The sequence below is a fragment of the Dermacentor andersoni genome, chromosome 4, assembly GCF_023375885.2.
Source record: "Dermacentor andersoni chromosome 4, qqDerAnde1_hic_scaffold, whole genome shotgun sequence".
NCBI classification, from domain to species: Eukaryota; Metazoa; Arthropoda; class Arachnida; order Ixodida; family Ixodidae; genus Dermacentor; species Dermacentor andersoni.
This window is the reverse complement of record NC_092817.1, coordinates 55768359-55788587: the sequence shown is the minus strand read 5'-3', so window position 1 is coordinate 55788587 and position 20229 is coordinate 55768359. Positions and strand designations below refer to the sequence as shown.

Sequence of the window (20229 nt, the reverse complement as noted above, 5' to 3'; positions counted from 1 at the left end):
GAGCACTTCTGCAAATGCGTTTGAAATTCCTTAAAGGGAAGGCGCGATAATTAGGCTATTTCCACGCGAGGGTTTGCTTTTATTACAGAGGCGCACATTTTAAGCGACTCGATAATGCAATTCGGCACGAAATTATGAAAATATGCTAATTAACTTTTTAATCTAAACAGTAAGACGACGAATACAAATAAAGGACTTAAAAACCCGTCATCCGAGGAGCTCGATCATCCAATCGAATACAAGTATATATATATATATATATATATATATATATATATATATATATATATATAAAGATGGCGCTGCTGATTTCTGCATCGTAATGAACTAGCAGAAAAATTCGCCCGTAGGCAAGCGAAAGTGAATTGGCGAAGAGCGCAGCTGTCGCACGCGGATGACGTGGCTGCTTGTATGCCTCACTGTCGAATGAGCATGAGCGCGCTTGTCAAGCCGCGATCTCGCTCGCTGCTGCTCGAGTAGCGCCAGCGGAAACACCTCAGAAACGTGCCCTGATTGCAGTCCATATGCAAGCAAAGGCAGGCTTTGAAAGCGAAGTTTCCTTTGCCAACCCTCCCGGAATTTCCTGACCGTGGCTGCCCGCGGTGCAGTCTCACCGAGTAGCTCGCGCATAAGACAAATTGGATTACGTGCCCGATGCTGGGCTCGAACCTCAGTCCCCCAGCGCAGCAGTCCGATGATCCAACCACTCGTAGGGCCACAACGTTTCTCTTTATTCATTGCATGGAAATCGCACGTATATACTTCTATCATGCTAGCGCCAACTGGCTCCTCGATCGTTAACTCTTCCACGCGAAAGAGCTACGAAATGACTAAAGAGAGAACCACGTGACGCGTCCTCTACACAGCACTAGGACTAGCGTAGTTCTTTTTTTTTTTCGTGCTGAAGAGTCAACGACGAACACCTACCAACTTGCTCAGTTCGTCCTACTTCTAGCTCTGAGATTATCGCCGAGAGTGTCACATTGCGTAAAGCAGGTGGGGGCGAGGGCGAATGCGCGCGTATACCCAAGCAGATGCGAAGGGGCTGCGTTTGGACTTCTTGCAAAGTGGATGATGCGGTTTGGGCGAGGGCTTTCCATAGGACTTTGCAGCAACACAAAAAGTAACAAGTGCGTTCCAACACACTTTATGTATTTAAACAAAATTTCGCTGTATGTAGATTCCAGCAAGGCTCGCTGAATGTGCCGAATTTTTTTTATTTTCGTTTGGCACCTTGGCTAAAGTTATCTCGACGATAGGTTTTGCATCTCACGAGGGAAGACACGTATCGATACTTTCAGTATAAGTGTTATTTTCTAAGTATATACATGACTGCCAAAGGCCTGCTGTGACATGACAGAGCACCACGATGCCGTGAAAAATGACATGAGACAAGACGTAAGGTGGAAAGCCACGCTGATCAGCTGAGATCTCCAAGACCAACTATAGGCCATCCAGCGAGCTCGAGAAGCGGCTGGGAGACAGGGTCTCTCTACCACTCCTGGCGCGGTCTAGGCCCAGGCCTCAATCCTCTGGTGTCTTCAATAAAGTTGTTTCACTCACTTACTCAAAACGTAACAAATAGCCGCAGCAATAGTGACAGCAATATAATATATTAATAACCTTCACAGAAGGTTATTCTAAACATAACCTCATAAACAACGGACACGAGCAATCCAGAGCCAAATTCACTGTGCGTTCTTTGACCGCCCTGAGGCTGACGGTAATTGCGTACTCAACAAAACAGTTAGCGAAGTGAGTGACAGCATCTTGGCTTGGAATTCACCCATGAAATACAAAAACAATGCCACCCTGTCTTTAAATTACCGCTCCACTGCACGACGATAAACATACAACGACAGCAGCAAACATGACAGCTACAACAACGATCGCCTTATAGCTACTACAACAAACAAAGAAAAATACCAAAAACACTTCTTGCTGAGACTTTCCGTTTTGATGATGGTGTACGCGTCTGAGTTACAAACGAGTTCATCACGGGCGTTCAATCTCCACTCTCGTAGGCGGACTTCCAGATATCGGCGAGACACACGGAAGCGTGGAAACGGTAGAAGAGCATCAGCGGGAATGTGGCGTGTTTGACCATGACCCAGGCGTCGTCGCCGAAGCAGAGGCGAACGTACTGGTTCAGATGGTACTTCTCCATGTTGAACGTGTTGGTCACCCAGATGGTGACGTTGCAGATGATGAGGAACGTGACCATCTCCCTTCCCGGCTTGGTGAACCGGTGTCGTCTCGCATTGCTACATCGCCGGAGGCCATCACTCAGGAATATCGTCTGCAGCACCACCTGGGCCACGGTGAGCAGATGGCTGACGACGCTGGTGAAGTTCCAGTGCCACACGTCGGCCGTGACGGACATGATGTAGTACACGAAGTAGAAGGGCAGCGGCACGTACAGCAGCACGTCGTCGAGAAGCGTGATGGGGTGGACGTTGAAGTCTAGCTTGGAGATCTCGACGTAGCCCCAGACGACGGCCAGGAGCGACACGACGATGAGACCAGTGTCTTGGACGAGGAAGATTATGCTCTCGACGCCGTCGAAGTCGGGCCCACTGAAGGCCACCTGGCCGATGACGAGCGACACGATGGCCGTGAGCAGGAGGAAGATGCCGGCGAAGAGGCCCTTGTTGGCGGCGTGGCAATCGGCGCTGACCACCAGGTTGCTGTGGTAGCTGGCGTCGTGCTGCTGCTCCGCGCTCGACTCGGACACCGACTCCCGCCGCGCGAAGTGGTGGCTCGGTTCGGTGCCCACGTTCTGCCACACGATGAACCAGACGCCCGCCAGGATGATGTTGTATTCGATGGTGAACGGGTGCAGGTAGGGCGTGATGGCAATCGTGTTGAACATGGGACCCCCGTTGGTGATCGAGTCGTTGCCAAGGGACTTGTAAGCTGTCTCGTTCGCCACTGCTAAAAGGACGAAAGAAAAGAACGGAGACGATGGTGAACAGTAGCAGGGGGCGTTGAAATGCTTGTCAGATGAGGAGCAATGGCAGAGGACAAGGATTTCGTATACAATAAAGGAGGATCAGATTAGGCAGGATAAGTGGGTTAGGGACACGGCGGCCATCCTGGCTTGACACCCCTCTACTGTACACCGGCACGTCCCACTCTACACGACAAGACGGCCGTCAAAGCAGCGTGCTTACAGACACAGCATGTCTTCTACCCAAGTACATCGTGCGTAAACAGTTTTCTGCGGCCGCGGTCTTCACCTTGTTTGCGCCTGCACATGTTTCCTTATCCATTTTCAATTTATCTTACCATATCTTTCTATGTGTTCATGATGCAATAATGACACGCTCTTTTCTATAAAGTTTACTCTCCCTCTCTCACTCTCTCTGTCTCTCTCTTACCACAAAGTAGGTTAACTTATTGTGCAACTATTAGCTTTGTGCAATAACATAAACTTACCCAAGTAACCGTTGTCATCGCCGTAATGAGTGTTATGCCGGTACTCTTGCACGATGCTGCTGAACCAAAAGTGCAGGCAAGTACCAATCATGTGCATAAGACCGAACCTAGCGAGACCAGTCGAGTGGTTTATCACAATCTGGAAAGAGAATGAACCGAGAAAACAGTGGTATCAGTGTGCTCTCTATACATAAGACGCGCGAGTGGGTAAGGAAAGTGGTACCTACGTTTGAGTACTTGAAAGCCATGAAGAGCTGGTAAAAGGAGTATGTCGGTCTTTGTACATGGAAAACTATGTTGAGGACGTCCTTTGCGTTGCATCCGCGCCACAGCAGAGCTTGAATGCTACGTTGTAGCAAAAGGCCTTCGTTCACCAAATGGCAGAAGCAGAAGACTAGAGCGAAAAAAAAAAAAGATATGGGTTATGGGAGGGTTATTGAGACGAGAATGCAACATTGACGTTGTTTCGAAACATCAGGTTACCTGTCGCAGCGCTCGGTTCCGATTCCTTCGACAACGTCTTATTCACCTCCGGCTACATGCGGCTCCTCTTTGATGGCTACCAAATCAATTTGCCATATGATTGAAAGTTCTGAAAGTTGCCTACTTTCAGACTCACTTTTGTACTAACATACATGTGTTCGATTCACTTGTCACGTCTTCGGTGCGCTTCACTTGTTACATCGTTGCGCCACCGCTGGAAGTTACTGATATCAACGTTCACTAGGACTCGCGCGCATTGCAGCCGGGGCTGTAAATCATTTTGGCTCATGCAGGTACCCGGTGTCCCTGAAGGTGTAAACGGTTGAACACCAGCCTCAGAACCAAGAGGATACAGGTTCGATTCTAAGTTATGGTGCACATAAATCTTTATCTGTTGCGACTTTTCACCGGTGCCCATAAGTATCATTTTCATTACACACATACTTCAACCAGAAGCAGGCTTCTCCTCACACAGACTCTTATTGTGGTGCAACCAGCCTTCAAGACAAATACTGTGAACGTGCAGACGTGTTCATCATTGTCAGGGTTCGCGCATGCCAAACAGGCTGTTGGCTATGAAATCGCACAAGCCTGCGGAAGGCCGAGAAGTTCTGAAGTCGTGTACACACACGTGGCGAATTCGTTGTCGGCTACGTTACATCCTTGGATCACAGTAGAGCGCGCCTGACCCTTAGGGTCGATTAAAAAAAATCTATGCTAGTCCTTGTGCAGTCTACAGAACGTGTCGTGTGGTTATCTATTTAGTCCTTTCTTAGCTTTTTCGCGCTGAAGAGTTAACGATCAAAGAGCTAGTTGGCGCTAGCGCAATAAAAGTATACGAGCGATTTCCATGCAATGAAGAAAAATTTGTGGGGTCGCAACATTCATATGGGGACCGATTACCAGCGAAGCTGTTTAGGGTGCATGTATGGGCTACATACATAGGCTGCATGCATGGGCTGCATACATTATGAAATCATATTTTTTTTTTAATACGCCGCCGCAGTCACCGCACCTCCCACACATACAGTATGCCACAACCGCTGCTGCAGCCGCGCCGGCACCTCTGATCCGCGTGACGTTATAACGACAGAAGCCCAGGCAACGTGCACAGGCGCCGTCGACACACTCTTTCCCCCTCTCATTGATCGTTAAAAAGGACTTAAAACAAATATAGCGCATGAAGGCCAACTTGCTACACTAAGTGCACTTTCTAATATGTATATATAGTGTTTCTCTTACAACGCCGAATTTATGTGGTTTCATATGGACCCAAGATATTAAACTTATTTATGGAAATCGGCGGAGTGCTTGAAACCTGCTTCACCTCCGCCGCGGGTCGGCCCAGTATTACACTATCTCCATGATGGGCCCACACATTCCTGTCTACGCGCCCTCATACGGATGCAAGCCGGCCCAGAGTGCCCCCCCCCCCCCCCACTCCCCCCTTCTGGGAACGCATGCACTGTCCCCGGGATCAGCGCACACACTTCTGTCGTCCATATGGACGTAAGCCGGCCAGGAAACCCTTCCCCCCCCCCCCCCCCCCCTGGGAACGCATGCGGGTGATGCATACAGGGGCTAGAGGTAAACAGCTTCGGCGTAAAAACGTAGCGGAACGCGGCGGGTGTATCTAGGATACCATACAATGGAGGTGAATTGTACTTTACATTTGTGAAGGCCAAGGTAGAGAGAGAGAGAGAGAGAGACTACTTCTGCAGCGAGAGGTGGATACCCCAAAAGCTATTAGGCGTTCAGAGTAAAGAAACTAGTCGTAACCGAAGGCACGGTTAATAGAACAGACGGTGTAAATACCAACCGAACGCAAAGAACGCATTTAAGTGCTCATCGCGTTATTACACATTCCTCTACGAAAACCGTTTTTTTTAAGACCATAAAAATGATCCAAGTCCATGAATACGATAGGTCCCAGGTGGTACATTCGCTGCGTAAGCTCATAAGCATATATATATATATACAAGCCGTGCTAAGCTAATGAAATGGGCACTGTTGACGAAAGCGATGTCTCCATTACTGGTGCGGTGTCGCGTGCAAGAACGCGCGCAGAAGCGCGGTCGACGGAGCCGAGAGGCGTGGCCGACTCACCGACCATGCCGCCCTTGAGGTAGAAACTGCCGCTGTGCCGTCCGCTCAGGAACCACAGCTGCGGCGCGGGAGTCTTGCGGGCGTACGTGCTGAACACGCTGGCGGCGCTGTGCACGTAGAGTCCGCTCTGCGAGGGACGCACCTTGGAGCGCACCTGGCGGCTGGCCGAGTGCTTGTACCACAGGATGTCCACGTGGAACAGCGCCAGCCAGCTCATGCCCACCGACGCGATCACGATGCTGAAGATCTGCACGTTGGCACGGAAGACACATTCGAACGGAGAGACCGCGCACGCGCATTGTATACGTATATATGGCTCACTCTTAAGCTCCGCTAAGTATTTTTGCCAATGATTACAGCTGAGATTTTTTTGACGACTATTTTTTGTTATGCGTAGGTGTGTGTCTAACGTTTCATTTCAGCTACTTTCTTCCTCGGTACTGGACATCAGAGAAATGTCGCACTTATATTGCCTTATAAAAAATTATGGGGTTTTACGTGCCAAAACCACTTTCTGATTATGAGGCACGCCGTAGTGGAGTACTCCGGAAATTTTGACCACCTGGGGTTCTTTAACGTGCACATAAATCTAAGAACACAGGTGTTTTCGCATTTCGCCCCCATCGAAATGCGGCCGCCGTGACCGGGATTCGATCCCGCGACCTCGTGCTCAGCAGTCCAACACCATAGCCACTGAGCAACCACGGCGGGTCTGCCTTATAACCAGTTAGGTGTACTGCCTAAAGCGTATGGTACTGTACATTTAGATACGATGATTATACTGAACCGTCTCACGCGTTATAACTTTTTAATCAAGAAAAAAAGACGCAGAAAGAGATTGGCTGAGTTTGCACCTGTACTAAGCCTGTAATTGAATGTCGTGATTCGCATACAAGAGGTTTGCAAAATGCAGCAAGATAAGATCAATCTTCTTCTTATTTGAACTTCCACAAATGACCCGTTTTCTCACTGACAACACTAACATTTTACACATATTTTGTGTTGTGCAAGGCCTGTCATCAGACGCATCAAGAGGAAGGAGGAGGAAAGAGAAAAGTAGAAGGCAGGGAGGTTAACCAGAATAACGTCCGGTTGGCTACCCTACACCGGGGGAATTGTTTTCCCCTTTCCCATCAAGAGGAAGGGAAGTACAAAGAGACAACGACCTACCTCGGGCGCATGAAATTCGTCCAGAACTCGGTCGGTAACGCAGAAAGTGGAACCCATGGTGAAGACGAACACTCCATAGATGCAACTAAGCACGATACTGAAGAAACTCCTGCAAAAGAAAACGAAGCCGACACACGCGGTGAGGAGAAATTCCTCTGCATTTTGATGTTGTGTTATTGCCTGCTCTAGTTTCGCTCACTCAGATAAAGCGGTACACTGCTGAGTATATAAAGATTTCGCTTTCTAATAATTGTCTGCTCGTCACTGTCATACCGTACCTCTTCGCGTTTCTGTACCGCCACGTTCCTTTTCGCATTCTTTTTGTCCTACAGGAATGTGAGGATCACACCAAGAGAGAATTTGCCATTAGCTGTGTCATTTTTTTCGTTTCTACACAACCAAAAATAAATCATTGCGTCAGTTTTATAATATCCAAGAAAAAAAAATGACCCTGAAAGGGCTAACTGCCTGCCAGACCTTCATTCATTCACACACACACACACACACACACACACACACACACACACACACACACACACACACACACACACACACACACACACACACACACACACACACACACACACACACACACACACACACACACACACACACACACACACATATATATATATATATATATATATATATATATATATATATATATATATATATATATATATATATACACTACTCTTCGGCTCGTACACTGGCGAGGGAAGCTCGCAGTGCACAGCAGTTCGCACATGAAGCCAACGATTCAGCTAAACCAAACCGGATGGTGTATGAAATAATAGCTATTCCCATGTCGTTTCGTCGTTTCTTATAAGTATCTACGCCATCTGTCCAGCGTTGTGAGCCGTGAATTTCTATATATGTGTAAACTGTGCACCGCAACTAAACGAAAACGGAGAAAGAAGACGACTCACACAGCGTCTTTATTCCCTGTTTTCGTCTAGTCGTGCTGCATGTTTTAATCATGAATCCAAATCATCTATGGCCCGCCAATGTGCGTTAGCTCATACTATATACTGTTGAGAGCGCACGCAACGCCTGACTTTGTCAGGAGCGTTAGAGATTTCTAGTTGAGAGGTTGCGGTTCGTTCCTCTCATTCGGGTATCGATTTTGGCTTCTGTCATCCGCTAAAGGAATTCATCAAACTGACAAACGGCTCATTCAGTCTGTGGACAGAGCTTGGTGTGGCTAAGCGCGCAGGCACCGATATCGCATCGCGAGCAGCTGATCTGTGCAGCTCAAGTAGGCACGGAGTACGTAGTACGTGTGATTCGTCGAGACACGGTGTGAATTCTGTCCTCCCGTACGCACGTTGTGATCCTGTCGAGCTACGTGCGTCACGCTAATTTCGCGGAATTAGTCAACAGTCCAACAGTCCGGTCCGTCGTGCGAGTCCAACTTTAACTATATAGCACTAAATCAGGTGCGCACAACGCTCTGTCGACAGTGGTGCAGCGAAGAGAGAGAGAGAGAGAGAAAGGACAGGAAAGGCAGGGAGGTCAACCAGACGAGCACCCGGTTTGTTACCCTACAATGGATGTGGGGGAAAGGGGAATAGAAAGAGGCTAAGAGGGAGACGGTAAGCACTGAGTGCGTGAGGGAAACTTCCACTCCGCTCCAGTGCTGACTACAGGCTCATATACGTACACGCCTTTGGATTCTCTGTCGTTCCGCAGCGAGCTAGGCGGCTAGCTTTACTCTGCACTTGCACCTCCACGAGAAACGATCATCATGGTCATACGTGCTTACTCGCGGACGAAGGGCTTTCCCAGCGATCTTCAATTAGCCATGTCTTGCGTGAGCCGACTCCCATCCCACACTTGCAAATTTCGTGATGTCATCGCAAACCGTCTTTTGCTGTTCTCGACTGCGTTTTCATTCCATTGGCACCCGTCCTGTTACTCTACCAGACCACTGATTATCTGATCTACGCCTTACATTCTGAATACTTATTAGCATGCAACTCTGCGGCAGGCCGGCACACGAGATGCAGGATCGGAGTGATCCGCGAAATGCATAAGCCAAAGCACTTCGCACTTCTCGCCGAGGAAGTCGGAAGAAACCCGCCCGTGTACCTTGGTCTCAAGACGTCCTCATCCTTTGAGTACCTAGTCGTGCTCTGAACGGAGTGCTCGACCACGCTCTCGTTCCACGTGACCCCGGACGACTTGGCGCTTCGGACGCTGCCCGCCGATGGGCTGCGCGACTTCTCTTTCCTGCCATCGAAGCCGCTGACTCTCTCCGCGTCACCGCCTTTCGTTTGCACAGTCACGACGGTGAGCGCCTCGTCGCCCAGTGCGCTCACTGCCCTCGACAGCAGGTGGCTCTCGTTCTGCGAGTTGTTGTTGCACTCGTCCAACTCGACTTTCCGGTCCCGAAGCACCCCAATTTTCTGCGCAGCAAAGAGAAACGAAGAAGCAAGCAAACAAAGAAAAGTTTGTATGAGTCGCAGTGCTGGGAGTGAGACGCACTGTCCAATAGTTTATACCACTGTTCCCCCAAAACGAACTAGGCGCAATGCACATCACTAGCAGAATGATGAGGACCACTGTTACCAGGTGCGGAGTCTTTCACTGTAGCATAGAACAGTCCCCTGCCCCCAAACAGAGCGAGCAAAAAGAAACACTTTCGTCAAGAAAGACGGCCACCTCAGCGGCTCAAAGCCCACTGCTCGGCAAATTTCACAGAAGTTTTCTCTAGCTTGACGCAAGGTCTTCACGTGCAGTGCTGTAAGCTTTAGCAACTATCCGCACAAAATATACGACTTAATCAGCAAGAATAAAGAGAGAGAGAGAGAATAAAGAAAAATATATAATTAAATAATTAATAAGCTAGTTCATCAAACATAACAAATGCATTTGGCAACCGTTGTTGTGATAACTGTTTCGTAAACGTCGCTCGTGTGTGCTCTTGGGTAAAGCCCAAAAAAGGGGTCAGACACCAAGCACCAGTCTCGAGCTCGGCAGTTCCGAAGTGACGGCCAGCGGGACATTTCGTTTTTCTCACTCGCTTATACCTATCAGTAGCCGAGAGATCCTGTACAGTACAAGTGCAGTTCTGTTACCGTGCCTCAAAATATGATGATGCGGTGCTTACGTTCGACGCAGCGTGCACGCCATAGGACACGCACGTGCGCTTTTACATTGCAACTGACTTGTGCTCGCTACGTATCCCCTCGCGATTCCGCCTTACTTCCTCACTTTGTCCATACGTTTGGCGCGGACTACGCCGTTTAACGTTGGCTGTGTTCAGTACATACGGAGAAGCATCATCGCGTAATTTCCCTTTTCTATGACGAGATTGTGGGATTTACAAAACCTTTCTGGTACAATGATTCCCGTGGAAATCACGATACCTTACAAGAAAAATTTGACAGAGACAAAAGCAAAAGTGAAAAAAATAAAGTACGCGATAGACCACAATTTCCGCCACTCCAACTACCCACCTTATGTAGAGTTAATTGGTGGCGCTCTTTGTTCCCGAAATATCGAAGACGCCCATACTTTATGGCTCCTAAATTCTGTACAAAAATTTTGGAGCCCGGTGGCGGCATGTGCATTCTTCCAGTATTTTGTGGCCACTCTTCACGCGCTTGCATTATTATGAGTATGAAGATATGGAGCGTAATACGTTCCCTGTATACGGCCTAAAAAATTCGTAACGAGATTTTGATGTGTTGAGAATAACTTCATGGATTTTTCGCCGTGTTTGCGCCTTTACCCTTTTCTGTCCGTGGTACACCAAATGTAGATTTGTTACTGCAGAGACAAGAGTAGGACAAGACACTGCGATACTTGTACTCAGTGCGAGCGCAATATCACATTTTCTTCCGGGCATCCGCAGTTGCCCTTACGGTTCGTAGTTTTTATCACGTGTGAATTCGATTGATGAAACCGGCGAAACAGGAATTGCGACATAACGCTGCGACATATAGCCCCTGTAGGTGGTGCCCGTATACCTGAGGCACTCATTTCAGTGCTGCGATCTACTTCAATCGTTGCAATCAGACCTTGCAGTATGGCAGCATGCGACGGTTTGCGTTTTGACCTGGACATTTGACCTGGACCTGACATTTGACCTGGACCTGACATTTGACCTGGACCTGGACATTTGACCTGGACCTGACATACCGGTGGCCGCATGCGCGCGTCTTGCACCCACTGGCGGTTCCAGAGGCCTGCGAGGCACGTCTTCTGACACATGTTACGTGACCGCTGGAGTAAGCCCTGCCCGCTTCTTGCTGTACCTGTATCCGACCCTGCTATAGCGCCATCCACTATGTAAGCTTAACTAGATAACGCGCCGGCTAAAATAGCGAGCTGCTCGGATCAATATGTGCATCCACGTTTCGTGCGCCGTCGCACACGCATTCAGATACACACTTCCGAACCGGGAAAGACAAGAACTCCGTAACAGCGCCATGGTTAAAACGCGATGGCCTTGAAGGGAACAGAACCAAACATATATGACTGCATAGATAGTGTTCCCAAAGTGTATGCGAACGCACCCAAGTGTAATGGCTGAACTTTTAAGAAGATAAAAGTGGGTGCTACGTATTGTTTGACGCACGTCCCTGACCACGTTGCGTTGTCCGCCGATGCGCACGGATGTCACGTGTTTAGATCACTATCAGTTGTTGATTCTCCGGGCACGTCTCTCATTACTGCCAGTGCTCTTCAGTCCAGCTAAAAATCCCAACGAGATAATTCGGAAGAAACATCGCCTTATGTTAATTAACCTCTCACGAAGACGCAATATGTACAATAAACTAAGCGCTTCGGTACAGGGCAAGCTTCCGAATTATGAATCTGGCTCTAGAATAATACATCTACATTTCTAACCGCAGCATTCACTTTTGTCGTTTTATATATTGTACGCGCCTTTCATTTTTGGTCATGACAGTAAAAGAAATGCCTGCCCTCACGGCACAACCGTGCCGCGCGCGCATAGCGGTGGGATATCACTGAAAACGCACGCGTTCATGCCAGTGCTTTCTTCCCCGTATAGTCTTCAAGTGAGTGCGTCACACTAAATTGTGACAGCGCCGACATGGAAAAAATAAGTTTAAATAATCCTCGTGGCGTCAGAGTTAAGCGAAATCGAGGAGCCATTCACCTCAGGTAATGAGTCCATGGTGATTTTCGACGTTGTAGGGACGCACACCCGTCGACGCGACCTGTCACCAGGCAGACGCGACTTCCACGGCTGAGCGTATACCTTGTGGGTTGCCTTCTGCTGATCGCGATGCCGGACGTGGCGAGGAGGAGTTCGTTACGTCACCGCCGGTGGTATTACTCGGCCAATCTGCTCGAAGGTTGCCGTCCCCTCTCTACCACCCCCCCCCCCCCGCGCAAGAAAAAAAAAATAAGAAAGACGGATGCCCAGGAGCTCGCACCTATAGTCTTCCAATGCGGCCGCATGCTCGCGCAGGCACGTACACAAGGCGGGCGCCGCAGTGCGCCGACACCCTTTGGTGCCGCCTTGTGCACCTCTGCGCGAAGTTAGCATATCAGGTGCTCGCATGGCTGTCAGTCAATCTAGCGTGAACGGGGTGATGCATGTCTCCCTGACGCACGCACCGCGTGTGATGTTACACGCAGTGTGCTGTTCTTCCTCTCTTTCTTAAACCCTGTGGTGGACTCGTGTTTCGGTGTAACAAGAAAAAAAGAAAAAAAAAAGAAACGCTTAAAATGAAAACATCGACGACGCTAAGCCTCGATGTATGGCGTGCTCGGGTGCTCGAGACCTTGAAGAAGATCTTGTCAGTCGGCGCGGCCCCGAGTGTGAAAATAGCGTTCTCTGTGCTTCGCATACGGCACAGGCCGGAAGGGCCGATATGCGTCTGCGCTTTCCCCCTGTAATTTCATTTTCCCTTGCTCGTTGTTGTTGCCATTGTTCCTTCGGAATCCGTCTCTGTCCCTCTCACCTCGTTTTTTGTCAAAAGAAAACGCGACCGCACCATGAGAACGTCCGTGAAATTTATGCACCCTCGTAGGAGATAATTGCGGTTTGTTCGGCGCGATTCGATAACATCTCAGGTACGCTGGCCGCATCGGTAGTCCATTGCTTTTCCTTTCGACGGTGGGGAGAGTACACAAGATCTCATTGAAGTTCTTGAATGATTATTCCACCGAGCTAGCATTCTATTGCCAATCCTGGCGTCCAGAAATCACAGTTACTTTTCACCTAATTAAACCTATGAGCACACTCGCGATGTCGGCCAAGCTGAAGCCCTCCGGGCCATAAAGAAGAAACAAATATGGCTATGAGGATTTCCATATAACTTGCCAAAGTAATAATTGGCGAGATCCTTTTGTTTGCGTATACCTCCTGCACCCCATTCCTTTTCGCCCCCAATCCTTCTTCGTGCGCAGAGTAACGCATGTACCCTGTTCAACAAACACCGGCAATCATTTCTGCTTTTCTTCAAGGAGTTTTCTCTCGCTCACACACACACAAATAAAAAAAATACATGTTGCGAAGCATACCCACGCACCAACCAGACAGCGCCATACGCGCATTTCCAATGCGGCCACTACGCGGTCACCATCACAAGCTGCGACGATTGGATCCGCCAGTCTGGAAGCTCGGCCTTCTCCGCAATGCTGTGCTGCAGTCGCTGGTGGCCTTCGCCACTGAAACCATGTCTAATACATCGAGTTTAGCTGCCTTTCATCCTCTCCTACGTCACTCCAAATAGGCCGTGGGGTCATCCGTAATAAAGCGTTATAACCCACTCACTCATGTGCCCAAGCTCCTTAAACTACGTGCTTACGGCGAAAAAAAAAAAAAAGAGAGAGAAGTACGTGAACGTGTCACGTGTGTGCTCGACCCATCTCGGCCTCTTCGCCTTTGCTTCCTGCGCTTGTTGAATGGGTATTCACTGCTGAAACAGTTCGCGGGGTTTAATTTTTGCCCATTTTTACGGATCTAACCGACCCATCTCCAGGGTTTTCGCACGTGTGCCTTACATTTCGCTTCGGCTTTGGCAACATCACATGCATACTATATCCGCACGCTGTCGCGTCGTCGAAGTGTTTATGCTATAGTTAACGCGTCAGCCTCGATGGCAGTCAAGTCGTACTGCGGCATGGACTCTCATATAGCTCGTGCTGTTGACCTGAAGGCTAATGCCACGCTCCCACAACAGGGGAGGGGATCGCGGCCAAAAATTGGGTGGTTGCCAGAAATGGACCAAGCACCTCCACCCCACCCCCCAAACCATGCCAGAAGAAAAAACAAAGAAAGAAAGAACTTCGTTGAATCGGGCGAAACGTTGAATTTGCGTCGTTGTTTCGATGTTTTCAACATAGGGTGTACTAATGTGCCTTGGGGAATCGAAATCACTTCGTTAAATATACAGTTTTGTAAAATCGGGCTTCATTAAATGGAGGTTTGACTATACAGTATAACCAATGTTCTCTCAGTTACCCGCCACCACCGATGAGTCCAAGAAGACAATGGTAAATATTTTAACGGAATGCTCCCCTCGCGTGCTCCTTACACGCTGGGTGAAAGAGAATAAGAAAAGATAGACACAGACGAAGTAGGGGTAGCTTGGTTGGAAATTGGTGACGAAAAACAAAATTACAATTATGGCACACTTTACTCGTCGTGGGTACTAATGCTATACTGAAGCACAGCATCTCCGCAGCATTAATTATATAGTTAACCATCTAGGCCCAAATTTTATTATGATCGTTTTATGCACCGATCCTCCTCTCCTTTCGTCATTGGACATGTTTCTTGGTCAAATCTGATGCTATATTTTCGTCAAAGTGTGCCTTGAAAATTATCCAAAGCCTTTACTGCAACATCTTAGGGCATCGTTTGCAATTTCTTTTTTCAATGAACCATCTTTTTTGGTTTCGGGTAGTCACATAAAGCTGCAGGCATATATATACATAAATAAGTTGGTCCACCGACCGAAACAGTTGGGCAAATAAACCGAAGATAGCCGCGAAGTTGTGCCTCTCATATATACATATATATCATCAGCTGACTTTCGTTTGTTATGTCTTACCTGCCAGTCGATTCCAGGAAGACATTGGAGAGGTTTAGGTTAAGGGACGCAAGTGGACGCAAGATACTGCGCAGGCGCAGATCCAGACGTAGATGTCTGCACATGCGCGGTGTCATGGCCCCTAGTTCTCCCGCGTACGCAAGCCGCTTGCATCCCTTAATCTAAAGCTATCTACTGAATTCAACGTCAAAAGCCCACTGAGGATATTTATAGTGGATCGCAGGATCAACCCTAAGGCACAAAGGCTGCATTGCAATAGGAGTGCGACGCAAAGAAGAAATAAAGAAAACGAAAACGATACAATAATATCAGATAAAGACTATGTTGCTGAGATCTTGCTGGACGATGACCGAGTATACGAAGGAGTCTCCATTATAGTCCTCTACATGATGGTCTTCGTCAGCGTCCTACCGCCCGCTCACAGTCTAGGCCTATAGCTTTGGGGCACACTGCAGATACTCGTCATCACCGATGGGCTAAGTAAGACGGAGAAAGTTCTGCACGGTGGAAGAGATCGCGGCAAGGACGAGTACGCCCATCTTGGAATGAAAATTACGGAATGCGAAACGCACGTAAGAAAGAACGCAACGGAGAATAGGCTTTACTGCAGAGATGACAGGCTGTGAGAGGCGGCGAAGGGACAAAGACGCTGACACTGCTACATAGCCTCAAGAGAAAAAAGAAAGCAGCCCCACAAGACAGCTGCCCATTAGCTCCCACTGCGGCTGTTATTAACGCAGACAGGTGTACTGCTTAACTCCTTAACTGCCGACGACGAGTTAACTCATCATGACAAAGGTTGCACTATCCAGTGATTTTTAGAGATAAATAAATAATACTCAATGTATTTTGCTATATTTGTTTTCATTGAACAAGAGCAGTAAAATCGCTATAAGCATTTCCGGAATCATATTTCAAGACAATGAGAAACTAAATGCAGGTATTTTTCTTTTAATCCGCACTTTCAATATCTCTTTTAAATTTCATTTGCTTTGGCAGTTACTTTATTATCTCTTTCTTTCCCAGTATTGTAATGAAACTGTTAGATACCAACATCGCATAATTTGAGGTTGTTTTCTCAGCATGCAGTGAACATAGTCAAACCTTCTTCTTTTTTATGGTTCGTATACGCCGGTACTATTCAGCCATTTGTATCTTTAATTAAGCTTAAATGAGTACTTATGAAATTGTCCGCTAGTGGCATCGTGGGTATATATGTGTGCGTGTAGCTCTACTGGCCTATTTGACAAGCGCCGTGCCTGCCCATGACAAGGCGCCTAGGTAAGAGACCTGATATGTGCAAACGAGTAACAAAAATAATTAAAAAGAATAAAATAGAGGACGCACAACATATTGAAATTCAAAGTTTGTTGTTCCATACGCGCAAAATTCACTTGATAAGCACGCGCGTTCTGTACGAATAGAAGGCCCGTATAATAATGGCGGCGCTCAGACTATCGGCTCCGTGAGCCGGCTGAACCTCGCGCCTCATTCAGGCAACGTCGAGCGGAAAAAAACTCGGAAGCTTCGCCGTTCTTTTCCACGGAAATCTAGGGAAAGCATCGAGGGAAAAGCAAAATGTAGCAAGAACGTCAACAACGTCCGCATCAACAACAGAAAAAGCGAGTGGAAGGGGCAAGACGAAGGCGACCAACGCACAAAGAAAAGGAAAAAGAGAGCGAGAGAGAGAAAAAGGCACAGCTCTGCAACCGGCAGGAATCCATCTGAAGTTATCGCGGGCGTCCCGGGCTTGCGCGTCCCGACCGTGCCGTCGCATATACGATGTGTTGCTGAGGGGACGACCAGACCGCGCTGAGACCGCGCTCTCGTCACACCGCGAAACAGCTGTGTGGCTGAATGAATTGGAGACAACACGTGTCATGGACGAACCCCTTCCACTGCAAAAGTGCAAGTCACCTATTAAACGCAGTCGCTCATCCGAACGTCGACTGGTTCCCCCCATTCTGTCCCCGTGCACTGCGATCCATTAAAGGCACGAGGTTTGGACGAAAAGTTACGCACGCGCCCGCATGCTTGATGCGATTGTCCAAGAGTGTCGAAATGTCGCAACTCGTACATCGCCGATCCACGGAATCTTCGCTGCTGCTGCTGCTGCTAATGATGATGAGCCAGTGACACCTACACATTCAGGGAGATCGGCCAAGATTCGGGCGGATTTTAGAAGTGCGCTCGAGGTATGAATTTAGAAATATCTAAATGTGATAAATAAGCGAAAGACGACTTGAATATACAGATATTTTCTTGAACAGTCATTCTGATACAGCACGGTTACGATTGTGTAATGCGAAGCGCTAGCCGGGGCGTGGGTGACAGGCGTTATCACTCCCGATCTCGAGCGTACGAAATCGCTTAGGGGTTTTTAGGACACTTCAGTGTAGGTGACGTTTGATAGCATTCTCGTTTAAGCTACTACACCCCTCTTCGGTGCTTGAGCGCTCACCGGATACCCAAGTACACGATGGCGCAGCCGAAGGTGCTATGGCGACGATGGCGTGACAATCGTATAACAATTCTGAAATGAGGAAGATAGTATTATGACGACAGCGTGAGATCGACGGCATGAAGGCAATGGGATGACAACGAGTGTATATGACAACGATGGCACAATCCAACTAACATGACGACACACCTAGTGGCATATAGACACGGGCACTGTATGCACATACCCGGGATCGGCTCAGCAGTGCAGATGGCGCCAAAATTCTCCATGTGGCCAAACAGGAAGACTCAGACCAAGAAATACTCGAAATACTGGCGCAAAAATATCTGCCCATTGATCTCTCATGCGACGCCAACTATATCCTCCTTACAAGGGTTCGCACGCGGAGCCTCTAGGCGAACCGTTCAGCACGTCTGAAGTGAGGGAGGCCCTCATGGGACTGAATGGGCGCTGGGCCCCGGGCCCGGACGGGATCTCTAATAGGCTCCTTCGTAATCTGGACGATGCTTCCACACAAACTCTCACGGACGAGATTAAGAGGCTGTGAGAACCGGGCGCCGTCCCGAAAGCGTGGAAACTGGCGTCAGTCATCCTTATCCCGCAACCGGGACGCCCCCTGGATCTGTTTAATCTCAGGCCCATATTGCTTACATCCTGTATAGGCAAGATGGCCGAACACGTCATTAACACCCGCATTTCTAAACACATTGAAGAACACGGACTCTTTCCGTACAACATAATTGGCTTCCGACCGGCACTTTCGACCCAGGACACCATGAAGTTGATCAAACGTCAGATTATCGACGATCAGGCGAGAGATGCCAGGGCAATCCTGGGACTTGACCTGGAGAAAGCATTTGACAATCTCTCGCACATGCATATTCTCAAATCCATATGTAGTTTTGGCTTGGGGCATAGATTCCATGCGTTGATCAGTTCCTTCCTCAAAAACAGAAGGGCCACGATTAAGATAGGAGATCTCGAATCAGAACCCCTCGTACTTGGCTCCAAACGTAGTCCACAAGGTTCGGTGATCTCGTCACTTTTATTCAACATTGCTCTCTGTGGGCTTTCCAAGAGGCTCTCGCAAATCGAGGGCATACATCATACCCTTTACGCCGACGACTTCACCATCTAGTGCACGGGCGGCAGCGAGGGTAGAATAGAGGAGGCACTCCAACAGGCTGTGGATTACACCGAGGCTTTCCTTAGTGGAACCGGACTCCGACTCTATCCGAGCAAGTCGGGAATATTTGCTGTACAGACCCAAGAGAAGGGGTGTCAAACCAAGGGGCTGGGTCTCCCTTTCGGACGTCAATATAAAGCTTCGCACCAGCTCTGGTCATCTCATCCCTAGGGTAGTGGTCATCAGAGTTCTTGGCGTGCTTATAGAGGCTAATGGCACTAATGGGCAGACCATCAACAAGATCAGAGCTAAAACGGAAAGTATGGTTCGGCTCATCACTAGTCTCCAACTCTTGAGGTGGCCTCAGGGAGGACAACTTACTAAGGGTGTTCCGCGCTTTTTTAATGAGCAACATTACCTACGTTGCTGCCATGTACTACTGGCAGAGTCCTGAAAAGGCTAAGCTCAATTTCCTGATCCGCAAGAGCATCAAGAGATTGCTACGAGTCACTTCGCGTACTAGCACGGACCGACTCATGCAACTGGGTATTCACAACATGTTGGAAGAGATAATCGAGGCACAGCATACGGCTCAGATGGCCAGGCTCTCCTCCTCGGCCACGGGCAGGAGCATCCTGGCCTTTCTAGGGTGTAGTCCAGCTCTACAAGAGGAAAGCAAACATAATCTCAATAAGGACAAAGGGCTTACATTACGGTCTCTCCTTTTCCCCGCAACGTGCACCCACAGCACAATGCGGGGAGGCAGAGGGCCAGGGGTGAAGCCCTGCTCAAACACGTTCGTGCAAACTCGGTGCCTGCATGCTTCGTAGACGCGGCGCAGTACTGTCGATCGGCCAACTTCTCGGCGCCACGATTGATCACACAGTTTCTGTTCTCCATTCTGCTTCTATCAGGAACGCCAGTCCTGCTAAGGCTGAGCAGGTAGCTATCGCCCTCGCTCTCCTTGACGATTCTAAGCAACATATCTACACAGACTCACGAGCAGCGGTCAGGGCCTTTCATCAGAATCAGAATTTTTTATTATTAGAAGTTGGGTCACATTACAAGTATTTAGTATGCAGAAGGAGGTCCCATAGTCAAAGACTGTATCGGGACCTCCGGATCGGTATCAGCTGAAGTAACTCGCATTTTAGCTCACAGGGATATTTCTCCTCACCCAATCACCTGGTTTCCGGCTCACCTCGGATCACATCTGGCTTCCATGGCTAACCTGAACGAGATCGCCCACGTCCGAGCGTGCGAAGTAACTCACTGCGCTGGGCAGCCTGGGGGATCTAGCGGTCTTTAGGGACGTTCTCCTCACTTTTAATGAGATCATCAAACATTATCAGTTGGGCAGGAGGGTCTTCTCCCTTCCTCATGAGAGGCTTTCTATAGCATAGGCA

General features: G+C 48.6%; 2 protein-coding genes and 1 pseudogene across 2 annotated transcripts; 1 reads left to right on the top strand and 2 right to left on the bottom strand.

The window, feature by feature from the left end:
* Positions 1–904: 904 nt before the first annotated feature.
* LOC126536685 (proton channel OtopLc-like) lies at positions 905–6265 on the bottom strand. The gene is made up of 4 exons (XM_072287519.1): positions 6028–6265; positions 3666–3832; positions 3439–3577; positions 905–2934 (listed from the first exon to the last, which is right to left on the bottom strand). Exons 1-4 carry the CDS (start codon positions 6242–6244, stop codon positions 2006–2008), a joined length of 1452 nt encoding a protein of 483 aa, XP_072143620.1. The 5' UTR covers positions 6245–6265; the 3' UTR covers positions 905–2005.
* Positions 5097–5302, top strand: LOC126537236 (U2 spliceosomal RNA; annotated as a pseudogene).
* LOC140217230 (uncharacterized) lies at positions 6259–13228 on the bottom strand. The gene is made up of 3 exons (XM_072287609.1): positions 12329–13228; positions 9289–9605; positions 6259–6274 (listed from the first exon to the last, which is right to left on the bottom strand). The coding sequence occupies exons 1-3, from the start codon at positions 12344–12346 to the stop codon at positions 6259–6261; spliced, it is 351 nt and encodes a 116-aa protein (XP_072143710.1). The 5' UTR covers positions 12347–13228.
* Between the last annotated feature and the right edge of the window lie 7001 nt (positions 13229–20229).